Source organism: Hipposideros armiger, unplaced genomic scaffold (genome assembly GCF_001890085.2).
Source record: "Hipposideros armiger isolate ML-2016 unplaced genomic scaffold, ASM189008v1 scaffold_93, whole genome shotgun sequence".
Taxonomy (NCBI): Eukaryota; Metazoa; Chordata; class Mammalia; order Chiroptera; family Hipposideridae; genus Hipposideros; species Hipposideros armiger.
In genome coordinates, this window is record NW_017731443.1 from 2,403,379 (window position 1) to 2,416,276 (window position 12,898).

At 52.8% G+C, this 12,898-nt stretch overlaps 1 protein-coding gene across 3 annotated transcripts; it reads left to right on the forward strand.

Moving 5' to 3' along the window:
* Nucleotides 1–5,957: 5,957 nt before the first annotated feature.
* MEN1 (menin 1) lies at nt 5,958–12,658 on the forward strand. 3 transcript variants are annotated; one of them, XM_019645105.1, is made up of 10 exons: nt 5,958–6,332; nt 6,733–7,193; nt 8,165–8,373; nt 8,577–8,705; nt 8,995–9,035; nt 9,114–9,201; nt 9,829–9,965; nt 10,393–10,528; nt 11,004–11,168; nt 11,383–12,658. In XM_019645105.1, exons 1-10 carry the CDS (start codon nt 6,259–6,261, stop codon nt 11,863–11,865), a joined length of 1,923 nt encoding a protein of 640 aa, XP_019500650.1. In that variant the 5' UTR covers nt 5,958–6,258; the 3' UTR covers nt 11,866–12,658. The 3 variants fall into 3 exon arrangements, with proteins under 3 accessions (XP_019500650.1, XP_019500651.1, XP_019500653.1); XM_019645106.1 differs by having other exon boundaries at nt 6,254–6,344; XM_019645108.1 differs by lacking the exon at nt 5,958–6,332 and adding an exon at nt 6,352–6,435.
* The last annotated feature ends 240 nt before the right edge of the window (nt 12,659–12,898 follow it).

Below are 12,898 nucleotides of genomic sequence, written 5' to 3' on the forward strand. Positions count from 1 at the left end.
CCTGTGCCCTGGGATCAAGGCAGGCCTGGGGGACCGATGGCTATGCCCTGAGGCTCATGGCAGGGTCTACAGCTAGAAGTACCAAGGATACAGGTGTCATATTTGGTTGGGGGTGGGGGTTGGAGGGTGCCCATGGAATTCCATGGCCTGGTTAGGAGCCTAGCCTTGAGAGTCAAGACAACCTGGATTCTAGTCTAGCTGCGCAGTCACGGTCAAGTTACCTGACCTCTCTAAGCCTCACTTTCCCCTTCGGTAAGTGTGGATCATAAAACGCATCTCATGGGTAGTTCTGGTGAGATAATGAATATAAAATGCCTTCTGCCCACTCTAAAAATGTTTGCTCTGCATCTTGAGATGCAGAAGTCCAAAGCGAGGGCCCAGGGATGCTGAGGCGTCTTGCAAACAGGCCTCACCAAACTGCAGAATGGCTGCTTCCACAGCACCCAGCAATCATTTAGCCAAAAGATCTTTACACTTTTTAAGAATTTTCTCCCAACTTTTTATGTGGCCAAATCTCAAATCTACAGAAAGATTGAAAGCCTATGAACTCCGTGTCCTCTTTAGCTAGATTCACCTGTTAACATTGAGCCGCTTTTGCTTTACCTCCATGCCCATCCATACCTACATACAGAGCATGTATTCTGCTACCATTTGCAAGGAAGTTTCAGAGATCTTGAACTTCACACCTAAATACTTCACAGGTATCTCTTAAGAATAAGGAGCAACCAGAAGCCACTGTTAATTCTCGAGAGAGTTAACATCAATACAACAATATTGTCTAATATACAATCTGTTATGGGTTGAATTGGACTCCCCCCAAATTCAGATCTTGAAATCCCAACCCCAAATATCTCAGTATATGGCCCTATTTGAAAATAGAGCTCTTGCAGATGTAATTAATTAAAATTAGGTCATTAGGATGGACCCTAATCCAATATGATGGATGTCCTTTAAAAAAGGGGAAATTTGACACAGACACACACAGGGAGAAGGCCATGTAAATATAAAGGCAGAGATCGGGGTGATGCTTCTAGAAGCCAAGGAACGCCATAGATTGCCAGCAAACCACCAGAAGCCAGGAGAGAGGCCTGGAACAGACCCTCCCTCACAGCCTCAGGAGGAACCAACCTTGCTGACACCTTGATCTCAGACTTGTAGCCTCCAGAACTGTGGGACGATACATTTCTGTTGTTGACGCCACCCAGTGTATGGTGTCGAAAATGTTCTTTACAGAATTTTTTTAAATTGAGTATCTAATTTGGGATCACATGTTGCATTTGGTGTCATGTCTTTTTAGTCTCCTTTGACCTGGAACAATTCTCTCTCTCACACATACACACACACCCACTTTCTGTTGTCTTTCATGATATTAACATTTTTGAAGGGTCCAGTCCAGTTATTTTGTAGAATGACCTGGAATTTGCATTTGTCTGATTGTGTCCTCATTAGAGTCACATTTAACTTTTTTGTTAAGAACATTACATAGCAGATGCTATTTTAAATTAATTACAATAATACATGCATTTTTTGGTAAACAATTAGAGGCTGAATTCCCCTTTGCCCCCCTTCGCTCCCCGATACGGTCAGTTTATGTTAACGTGCTCCATACAGGCCCATACATATATATTGGTGGACAGCCCTTCCCCAGCCTTTTGCTTCCATTAGCAGGAATCAAGTCAGCCTCAGGACGCTTTGTACCTTGGCAGGAACCCCTGCCCACAGTGTCCTCACACAGCTGGCCCCCAGCCCCCCCCACACACACACACACATACCTCAAGACCATCAGAACCGGTCCTGCCCTTTATCCCTGTTGATGAGTTTCACCACAAGGGACTCAGGCCTCCAGGTTCAACATAGCTCTGGCCATCCCCTTTCCTGACCCATCTCCACCCTCAGCCCCTGTGACCTTGAGAGTTGATGGCCTGTTTTTAGCAAAATCCCCTATGTCCTCATCCCCTTCTGCAAACTGTCCTTAACCCTCCTGCTCTGGCAAAAACCTCGCCCTCCCTGAGGTCACTACTGCTCCCTCCTCACTCTGCACAGACTTTCCACACCTCTCCTGCCACTGGGCCTGGAGGTGGGGTCGGCGTCCTCCTGAATCCTCATCTCCACTTACATGCATCCTCCTCCCTCCTTTCAGATATTCAGGTTTGAGCTCAAGTTATCAGCTTATACCACTCACTTTGTTTCTGACACCTCCCAATGTATGGATCACACACTCCTAGATAGTCTTAGCTCCTGGCTTGCTGTCACTCCGTCCTGTTCCTTCTTTAATTCTTAGACACTTTGATATGCCTTTGGGTGATCCAACTGCCGGACCTCTCAGTTACTTGGACTCCTCTTTTCCCATGATCTTGTCCTCTGCCCCACTCCACCCACTTACTCCCACAGCCATATGGGAGAGCTGCACTGTCCTATTGGGAGCCACCGGTCACATGTGGCTACTGAGCACTTGAAACATGGCTAGTCTGACCTGAGATGTGCTCTGAGTTTCAAATACATACAGATTCCAAAGACTTGGTGAAGAAAGAATATAGAAGGTATCGTTAATAATTTTTATATTGATTACAAAATTGCAAAACATTTTGGATATGTATTATTAAAACTAACCTCACTTATGTCTTTTAACTTTTTTTTAATGGAGGTACTAGAAATTTTCAAATTGCCTATGAACCTTGTGTTAGGTTTCTACTTGAAGACAGCTCTAGGTCTTTTCATTGCCAATAACAACAACCCTCTCCCCCTAATTTCAATCTCCAACCAACACCCCCATCTTTCTAGCACCCCAACTCCAGAAACAATCTATTGATTTTGCCACACTGTTGCTTTCTCTCATTCTTGTGTCATGTCCCTCCTCACAGCCTAAATTCCAGGTCAATCATTAGTCACTTTTTTTGCAAGAATGTATTTATTTATTCAGCAAATATTTGTTGAACACCAATTATATGCCAGACACTATTCTAAGCACATGGAACACATCAGTGAACAAAATACATTTTTTGAACTTGTGGAGCTTATATTTTGGTGGTAGAAGACAAAAAATAAACAAGTAAATTATATGGTAGAATAGTGGTTCCCAACTGGGTGCAATTTTGTCCCCCAGGGGACATTTGACAATGTCTGGAGACATTTCTAGTTGCCACAATGGGCGGAGGGATGCTACTGGCATCCAGTTGATAGGAGCCAGGGATGCTGCTAAACATCCTGCGTGCATAGGACGGCCCCCAAAGACAGAATTATCTGGCCCCAAATGTCAATGGTGCCTACCTGGGTTGAGAAAATTTGCTCTAGAAGATGTTAATGCTTTAGGAAAATTTAAAAAGTAGAGTGGGGTGAAGGGATTAAAAGAGGAACTTGGATTGGAGGGTGTGATTTTCGGTCAGTCTGGTCAGGGCTGAGTGAGCCTCACTGAAAAGGTGACATTTGAGCAAAGGTGTCAAGAAAGGAGGAAGAGAGACCAACTAGGCTTTCTATTTCATTGAGAAAATTCAAGTACCCACCATGTAAGCCTGTGTATTTTGTCTTTTCTCCAATTATTGTGAATAAACTGTTTGTGCTCCTAGCAAAGACCAAACCTGTCACTCGGGAACTCCCATTCCCTCCATCCTTTCAAGGCCATCAGTCCTGCAATTCTCTCCTATTAAACAACAGCAACAACAACCTTCTTTGACCCTCTTCTCCTGCCCCAACTACCATCTTATTTTTCTCCTTCCCTTTGCTGCAAAGCTCCTTGAGACAGTTGTGTATTATCACCGTCTCCAATTTCTTTCCTCCCATTTTTCTTGAGCCCAAGAACTTTGGGCTTTTTCTCCCAAACTGCTCTTAATGGGGTCGCCCGGGATCCCCACAGAGCTAAATCCAGTCAGTCTTCGGTGCTCAGCTTCCTGACCTGTGAGCAACATCTGACACTATCGATCATACCTCTGCCTCGTTGCGTGGTCTCCTGCACCAGATGTTCATCAGTTTTATTCTCCTCTCTCAGTTTTCTTCCCATCTCTCTGGCTGATTTGTCTTAGACTCCCTTGCTGGCTCCTCTGGTCTCCCAATCTCTACATGAAGGAGAACCCCAGAACTCAGTCCTTGGTGATCTCATCCCAATATACCCTTCACACAGCCTCCCCTAATGTTAATATCTTACACAACCAGGTATATTTGTCAAAACTAATTGATGAAAACTATGAATAAAGCTACAGACTTTATTTGAATTTCACAAATAGGGCTCTGAGGTGCCTAAGACTTGATTGATTTCGTTTTAAAATGCAAGGTCCCATACTCCTGAAGCCCCCTCAGTCCTTAGCGAACTGGCACAGTCAGCCACCCTATTCACCAGATTTTCCACAGATGTCCTTTTGTTCCAGGATTCAATCCAGAACACCACATTGCATTTATTTTTATTTTTTAAAGATTTTATTGGGGAATTGGAGGAGGGGAACAGACACGTTGCCGTCCTTTTGTTCTTCAGTCTAGTTGTGGAGGATGTTGCTTTACTGACCCATGTTGATATTATCATTGCACTCAAGAGAGGCAGTCGCTTGCAGGCCATTGGACGGCAGCTCACAAAAGCTCACACCAGTTGCTGGCCAGCCCCATTGCAGCCTATGCTGTCGCCAGCGACTCACGGCACTCCAGTCCCAGGCCAAGCTGTTGTTCACCATCTTAGCTGTAGAGAGTGCAGCGTCACTGGCCCTCATGTGGGATCTGAACCAGGGTCCTGCTGCTCAGAGCTGGTGTCCTAAGCCAACTCCTAACCAACATGCCACTTGGCTGGCCTTCACCACATTGCATTTAGTTGTCCTGTTATCTCCTTAGTCTCTACTAAGTCTCCTTAGTTTCAATAGTTTCTCAGTCTTTCCTTGTTTTTCATGACCTTGACACTTTTGAGGAGTACTGGTCAGGTATTTTGTTAAATGTCCCTCAGTTTGGGTTTGCTGGATGTTTTCTCATGATTAGACAAGGCTTACGGATTTTTTTTTTTAAATTTTTTTATTGGGGAATTGGGGGGATGGGAACAGTGCTGGGGAACTGGGGAAGGGGAACAGACAAGTTGCTGTCATTTTTGTTCTTCAATCTAGTTGTGGAGGATGTTGCTTCACTGGCCCATGTTGGCACCGTCATTGCGCTCTTCCCTGGTGAGGCAGATCAGGCGCCGGCTTCTGGACGGCCGCTCACTGCGGCTGCTGGCCGCTCACGCTGGCTGCTGGCCGCTCACGCTGGCTGCTGGCTACACACGGTAGCCCATGGCAACCCACGGTAGCCCATGGCAACCCACTGCCACAGGGGCTGCAGCCTACGCCGTCGCCGGCAACTCAAGGCAGCCCAGCTCCAGGTTGAGCTGTTGTTCAGCATCTTAGCTGTGGAGGGCAGTGTCACTGGCCCTCATATGTGGGATCCGAACCGGGGCCCTCTGGCATCCCAAGCGAGTTCTTAACCATCGCGCCACTCGGCCGGCCCAAGGCTTACGGATTTTGAGGAAGAAAACCCACAGAGGTGAAGTAGTAGGGCATATATTTGATCTGTTTTATTCATTGCTATATATCCCATGCCTAAAATTGAGTGCCTGGCCTATTGTAGACACCAAAAATCTGTTTGTTGAATGAGTAAGGAAATGAATGAATGACTGTAGAAATTATTATTTTGAAGTTTTAAAATGTTAATATAAATATCGTACATTATTGTTCTGCAGCTTTTTTCCCTCAACAGTGTCCTGAAGATCCATTTTAGGCTGCATAGAGCTACTTCATTCTTCTAACTTTTACTCTATTGCAAATAACTATAATGCTTCTTTAGATGCTCTTCTTTCCACATATGTTAGATTTTCTCATGGGCAGGACTGGGAAAGAACTGCTAGACATAGAGTGAGCACATTTACATGTTCATGGATACTGATAAATGTCCAACTACAGTGGCTGAACACATTTACACTCCAGCAGCGTTTGAAAATACCCGTTTTTCTCACACCTTGCCCGCACGCAATAACCTACAGAAGCTCAGGGACCGCCTGAGGATGCTTGGTCACTCCCCGGACTGCATATCCCATAATGCAGTGCGCTGTCTCTGCTACCTGGTCTGCGTGAAATGGAACGACCAATCCCCGAGGACCTCAGGAAGGTGGCGTTGCCTCCGCTCATCACCTACCTCTGGGGCTCCCAGAGCAGCTGACTACCACTCCCATAAGACACCGCGGACTGGCCCCGCTGGCCACCATTTCAAGGCTCTGCAGGGCCAGGACAGGGCCCTGCCTCCACTTCCCGGGAGGCAATGCGGCCCGAGGGGCGGAACTCCATTTCCCAGCAGGCTCCAGGCGGCGGGCGCCGCGGTGCCTTGTGTGGGATGTAAGCGAGGAGGTGGGCGCGGGGGACCGAGGCCAGGACTCTTATTGGGATTTGGGGGTCTTGGCCTGCGGGCGCCTTCCGGACGAACTCTAGGAGCCCGGGGGTACAGTCGCAGGGAGGGGGCGGGGCGGCCACTGGGGGTCCTCAGCGGGGTTCTAGGGGCGCACCCCCATCAGGGCCAGGGCTCCTGGGGCTGTAGGGGACGAGGAGGCCCCACAGCATCGGCTGAGGGGGTCTCTTCCACGCAAGAGGAGGAGCAGATGATCGGAGGGTGAAGGGGGCGGGGAAGCAAGGGATCGTGTGGGTTGGTGGTGGTGGTGCGGGTATAACCTTAGCCGAGCCTGGGAGGGGACTCCCCGGCCGTGCCCACCCGACCCTCCCTCCCCTGGCTCGCCCGCAGGCCGAGGCCCGCCGCCATGGGGCTGAAGGCCGCCCAGAAGACGCTGTTCCCGCTGCGCTCCATCGACGACGTGGTGCGCCTGTTCGCAGCCGAGCTGGGCCGAGAGGAGCCAGACCTGGTGCTCCTATCCTTGGTATTGGGCTTCGTGGAGCATTTCCTAGCTGTCAACCGCGTCATCCCCACCAACGTGCCGGAGCTCACCTTCCAGCCCAGCCCCGCGCCCGACCCTCCTGGCGGCCTCACCTACTTCCCCGTTGCCGACCTATCCATTATCGCTGCGCTCTATGCCCGCTTCACCGCCCAGATCCGAGGTGCCGTGGACCTGTCTCTCTACCCTCGAGAGGGGGGCGTCTCCAGCCGCGAGCTGGTGAAGAAGGTCTCCGATGTCATCTGGAATAGCCTTAGCCGCTCCTACTTCAAGGATCGGGCCCACATCCAATCCCTCTTCAGCTTCATCACAGGTAGGAGCTTCACAGGTGCAAGGGGCGAGAATTCTGTCCCACCTGAGAACCCTGAGATACGTTATTTACAACACTGGATGGTTTACAGGCTTTTGTGAGACCTGTAAGCCTTGTGAGGTGGGGCAGGTGTTAATCCCCCCTTTGCAGTTAGGGAAACTGAAGCCCAGAGAGGGGAAGTGATGTGCCAAAGTCACACAGAATGGCAGGGCTGGGACTAGACCCCAATCCCATGGCTCCAAATACAGTAACTTACTTTCTGCCCCCTGTGTATGCCCCATCCCAGCCATTGAGCAGCTATAGGAGTTCTACAGCCCAGCATGAGGCACAGAGGGTGGCAGTAGATTGGGGGTGGGGGCTGAGGGGCCAAAACCGGGCTACATTTGAGACAACTAAATGAAAGACCTATGAAAATGTTTTGAAAGTGAACAGACCAAGGGCTTCACCTCTGGTGAAGGCTTAAGGCTCTTTGCTCCAAGCCCAGTTGACTGGCAATCACGTCCTGGAGTGCTATATTGAGAAGGAATCTGAGGCTGCTTCTGAGCTTAGCAGGAAAAGAGTACAGAGATAAATTGGGAGTATTTGCCAGTGGGTGTGTGGAAAAAGATTTGTTCGCTAGAGGTCCTATTTTTACCAGCTTTGTTATAATATGATAGACACAATAAAATGACGAAACCCTGAAATTAATGGAAATATATAACATGGTTGCAGAGAAAGAGAAGGCACAGGGTCAAAGGCTGGGTGGAGCTAATGGAAGATCTAAGAAGGTCTGTTAAGGATGGGGCATGGAAAGGAAGAGGGAGAGGCTGTGAACACATAGGAGGAAAGGGATATAAGGGTGATGGAGGAGTGTCTGAGGTGCGGGTACAGGCTTGGAGGTGAGGGTGGGAGGGAACATGGCCTGTCACTACCTAACCCCCTTCCCCCAGGCCACAGCCCAGAGGACCCTATTTCATTACCTCCCCCTTCCACAGGCACCAAACTGGACAGCTCTGGTGTGGCCTTTGCTGTAGTGGGGGCCTGCCAGGCTCTGGGTCTCCGGGATGTCCATCTGGCTCTGTCTGAGGACCATGCCTGGGTAGTGTTTGGTCCCAATGGAGAACAGACAGCTGAGGTCACCTGGCACGGCAAGGGAAATGAGGACCGCAGAGGCCAGACAGTCAACGCGGGTGTGGCTGAACGGGTATTGCCTCCTCCCCTGCCCCCTTCACACTCCTAGCCCAAGCCACCCAAGGGGCCATGCTTTCCTGGGCCACACTCCCCTCTTCCCATCACCACCTATATATGTCAGGAAGGGAATGAAGAAGGGCCCCTTTCCTGGCTGTCATTCCCTGGAGCAGGCACAAGTGGGCCATCATGAGACATCTGGTCTTGTCCTCTCCCAAGAGCTGGCTGTACTTGAAAGGATCGTACATGCGCTGTGACCGAAAGATGGAGGTGGCATTTATGGTGTGCGCCATCAACCCTTCCATTGACCTGCACACCGACTCCCTGGAGCTACTGCAGCTGCAGCAGGTGAGGTGTACCCGTGGTACCCTGGGCAGGGAGGTACTTTCCCTCCCTGCGCTCCAACATCCCCTTCTGTGACATGGTTAACAATTCCTGGCCTGGCCTTTTCCAGGCCTCTTGGGAGAGTGGAATTGAGACGTGAAAGGGCTGTGACTCCAATAAGGGGCTAGTTCCTGGATTCGGGCCCTTCCCACCTGGTGGGAGGTCTCTGCTGGTGCTGGGCCCCACCTCTGCCTGGTAGACCAAGGACTCCCCACCCCTCCCCGCAGCTCATACCCTCTCTTTTGGCCCCTAGAAGCTGCTCTGGCTGCTCTATGACCTGGGACATCTGGAAAGGTCAGTAGGGGGACGTGGCGAGGCTGGGCCTCGGGGGTGGGGCCCGGGTTGCAGCCTGGACTCATGACCCTTTCCCAGGTACCCCATGGCACTGGGGAACTTGGCAGATTTGGAGGAACTGGAGCCCACCCCTGGCCGGCCAGACCCACTCACCCTCTACCACAAGGTGGGGCTGTCTCCAGAGGGTACAGAAGGGAGACCCAGCAGTGGTTGGGGTGCCCTTCTACCTGGGGACTGGGAGGGGCGGGTGAGAGAAGAACTCTGTGTGCTGCAGGCTGTCACCCACTTTGTATTTACCATGTGCATATTTAGTGCAGTCAGGGCTGGGAGGTGCTCTGGGAGTGGCAGGGCCTGGGTGTGTCCCCTTAGCCCTTTTCTCTTGCCTCTCATTGTCCTTCCTGGAGCATAACAGAGGTCAAATGTGGGAATATTGGGGAGGGGGTGTTAACTTGGTGGGGTGAGGGGGGGTAGAAAGGATATTGGGTTGTGCTTGGAAGACTTTGGTATTTATGTAGGAGTGTGTGGCAAAGCCCGGGAAAGGGACATGCCCTTCCCTAGGCCTTGTCTGTGGGGGTCCCCACCACCTGCATTCTGGCCCAGGCCTCATCAAGCTGTCCTGCAGACCCGGGGAGGGGTACCTGGTAGAGAGGATGGCAGAAAGTGGAGGTGGGATTGGAGATGGCTCTCTCTGGGATCTTGCCTGTTGTCCTTTCTGGGTGTGATCCAGTGGGACACTTGTACCATTGGTGCAGCTGGGGGCTGCCTCCCTGAGGCCCCTCTGCTCTATCCCCAGGGCATTGCCTCAGCCAAGACCTACTACCGGGATGAGCACATCTACCCCTACATGTACCTGGCCGGCTACCACTGTCGCAACCGCAATGTGCGCGAAGCCCTGCAGGCCTGGGCCGACACAGCTACTGTCATCCAGGAGTGAGGACTCCCACTAGGGCCTCAGCCCACCCTTTCTTCCCCTTCCACCCAATTCCCAAACCCCCTCATCCAGGAGTGAGGCCTGGGTCCCAAGCCCCATCCCTTCTAGTCCCTAGGCAGTCAAGGCCACCATCACCCAGGACGTAGGGACTCCTGATGAGGGCCTCATGCCTTCCCTCCCTCCCTCCCATCTCCTCCTCATTTCCATCCACCATCAGCCATCAGTGGAGCCTGCACCCCTCCCAGCCCCATGTCCTCCTCCTCACTCTTGCTCTGGGCTGACACACCATCATTTCGGAGTGAGGGCCCCAACCACTCACCCAGTCCCTGGATGACCCAGGAAAGGAAACCTGGGCTCCATCCCCCACCAGGTCCCTGGGGGTACCCACCACGGCCAAGGCCCCACTGTGCCCTACTACTCTCACAGCTACAACTACTGCCGGGAGGACGAGGAGATCTACAAGGAGTTCTTTGAGGTAGCCAATGATGTCATCCCCAACCTGCTGAAGGAGGCAGCCAGCCTGCTGGAGGCCGGCGAGGAGCGGCCAGGGGAGCAGACCCAGGTGAAGGGCTGGAGCTCCACCTGGGTTCCCCTTTCTACCTGATCAGGGCTCCCAGTCACAGGACATGGGGACTGGTAGAAGGTAGACTGAGGAAGGTGGCCCAGTGCAGAGAGCTGTGTTCTCTTCAGCAGTAGCCGAGGTCCTGGGCCTGGGTTTGAGGGAGCTGAGGGTATATTAGTGGTTTCTACCCTGTGCCTTCAAGTAAATGGGGTGTGGAAGCCCATCTCTTTCAAGGCCAGGGCTCCTCATTCAGTTGAGGGGGTGGCATGGAGGTCAGGGATAGTTCCCCCTCTTCTCCCAAGTCCTGGCTAAGTACTGGTTCTGTAAAAGGAAGGAGGTTCTAAGAATTTTCTCACCCTGTGCTCACCTCTTCTGGAGCCAGGGCTCTTTGCCTAGATGAGGGACCTGGCCTGTGCCCTCTGATACGGGGTGAGTAAGGGGCTCTGACCTGTGCCCTCCTTTCCCCCTTGCCCAGGGCCCCCAGAGCCAGGGGTCTGCCCTCCAGGACCCAGAGTGCTTCGCCCATCTGCTGCGGTTCTACGATGGCATCTGCAAGTGGGAAGAGGGCAGTCCCACACCCGTGCTGCATGTGGGCTGGGCCACCTTTCTTGTGCAGTCCCTAGGCCGTTTCGAAGGACAGGTGAGGGGCAGCTGCGTCAGGGAACTGGGGAGGACAGATGGTGACAGCAGCTACAGAGGAGCCAGAGCCTTTGGTCCCGAAGGAGTCTGCTCACCATCCCCTCTCGGTGCATATGAGACTGAGGCCTCATGACAGGATAGCTGAGGCTGGGTCCTGGGGATCCAGCCACTGGCTTGCAACGTTTCCTTCAGCTTGCTCTCCCCATCCGGCCCAGGTGCGGCAAAAGGTGCGCATAGTGAGCCGGGAGTCGGAGGCGGCCGAGGCGGAGGAGCCCTGGGGAGAGGAAGCCCGGGAAGGCCGGCGGCGGGGCCCACGGCGGGAGTCCAAGCCCGAGGAGCCTCCACCACCCAAGAAGCCAGCACTGGACAAGGGCCCAGGCACGGGCCAGGGTGCGGTGCCAGGACCCCCCCGGAAGCCCCCTGGGACGGTCCCGAGCACTGCCCGTGGCCCTGAAGGTAGCAGTGCCGCACCAGCGCCACCGCCCGCCGCATCACCACCACCAGAGGGTCCGGTGCTCACTTTCCAGAGCGAGAAGATGAAGGGCATGAAGGAGCTACTGGTGGCCACCAAGATCAACTCAAGTGCCATCAAGCTACAGCTCACCGCGCAATCGCAAGTGCAGATGAAGAAGCAGAAGGTGTCTACGCCCAGCGACTACACTCTTTCCTTTCTCAAGCGGCAGCGCAAGGGCCTCTGAACTACCCTGGGACTCCCTGTCAGCCCAAGGGAGCCGGCCTTCAATCCTGATCGAGGCTCCACTCCAGCCCCTGGTTAAAGGGGCCTAAGGCCTGGCCTCCAGACCCCACCCCTACTCAGAACTGAGACTCTGGTCACCAGAGTCCATCTCTACCCCAGCTCCTGTCATTGGAATATAGGTCCTATCCCAGAGTCTCCCCTGGCCAATTGAAACTTCACCCTGGGCCCTGACACCAATCGTTAAAGGTCCAACCACAGAAACTCAAGCCCCACTTCAGAACTGAGGCTCTAACCATGTGTTTTGGGTTGCTCCCAGCCTGTGAGGCTGAGGTTTCACCCTAAACCTTAGACACACAGGTCCTGTCTCCAGTCTGGGAACCTAGAACCCTGCTTGGCCCCTAAAGAGAACGTTTCTGCACTTAAGAATTCCCTCGGGAATCCAAGCCCCCTACCCTAAAGTACCTTAGAGGCACTTCCAGAATTCGGAAATCCTAGTTTCCTCCCCTCCCTATCCCTTGAGTCTGGGACACTGAAACTCCGCCCCAGGCCTGTGTGAATCCTGAGCTCCGCCCCCTTCCTGACCAAACTGGCCCCAGATCAGAGCAGACCTCTTCTGACCCTCTGGGAACCTCCCCTAGGTCCATCCAGTGTGTCTCAGGGGACCCCAGAGGAAATCTGCAGGGGTTTGCGAGTGGTTGAGGGGAGCCTGATCTCTTCCTGTTTTGTACATAGATTTATTTTTCAGTTCCAAGGAAGATGAATACATTTTGTAAAAAAAAGAAAAAAGTGCATGTCCGTGTTTCATCTGGGAATTGGGAGTGGGGGGGCGGACGGGGAAGGGGTGGAGTGCCCTGTCCTATGCCTTCCAGCCCTCTGGGCTTTGGGCGCCCCACCTGTAGAACGCAGGAATGGGTGGCTGGCGGAAGTACCTCAGCGCTGCCAGCTCCGCGGGGCCTCGGGGCTTCCCCTGCCAGGCGAGGGCCTGTCCCGCGGGCGCCTCCTCCCGGCCGGGCGGCGGGACATCCCCAGCCTGG

Bases quoted from the DNA above. Each gene is read 5' to 3' on its own strand.
- MEN1 (XM_019645105.1), top strand. From the start codon at position 6,259: ATGCGGCCCGAGGGGCGGAACTCCATTTCCCAGCAGGCTCCAGGCGGC. The intron at 9,036-9,113 runs GTCAGTAGGGGG...ACCCTTTCCCAG, and splicing joins GACCTGGGACATCTGGAAAG to GTACCCCATGGCACTGGGGA. The intron at 9,202-9,828 runs GTGGGGCTGTCT...CTCTATCCCCAG, and splicing joins CACTCACCCTCTACCACAAG to GGCATTGCCTCAGCCAAGAC.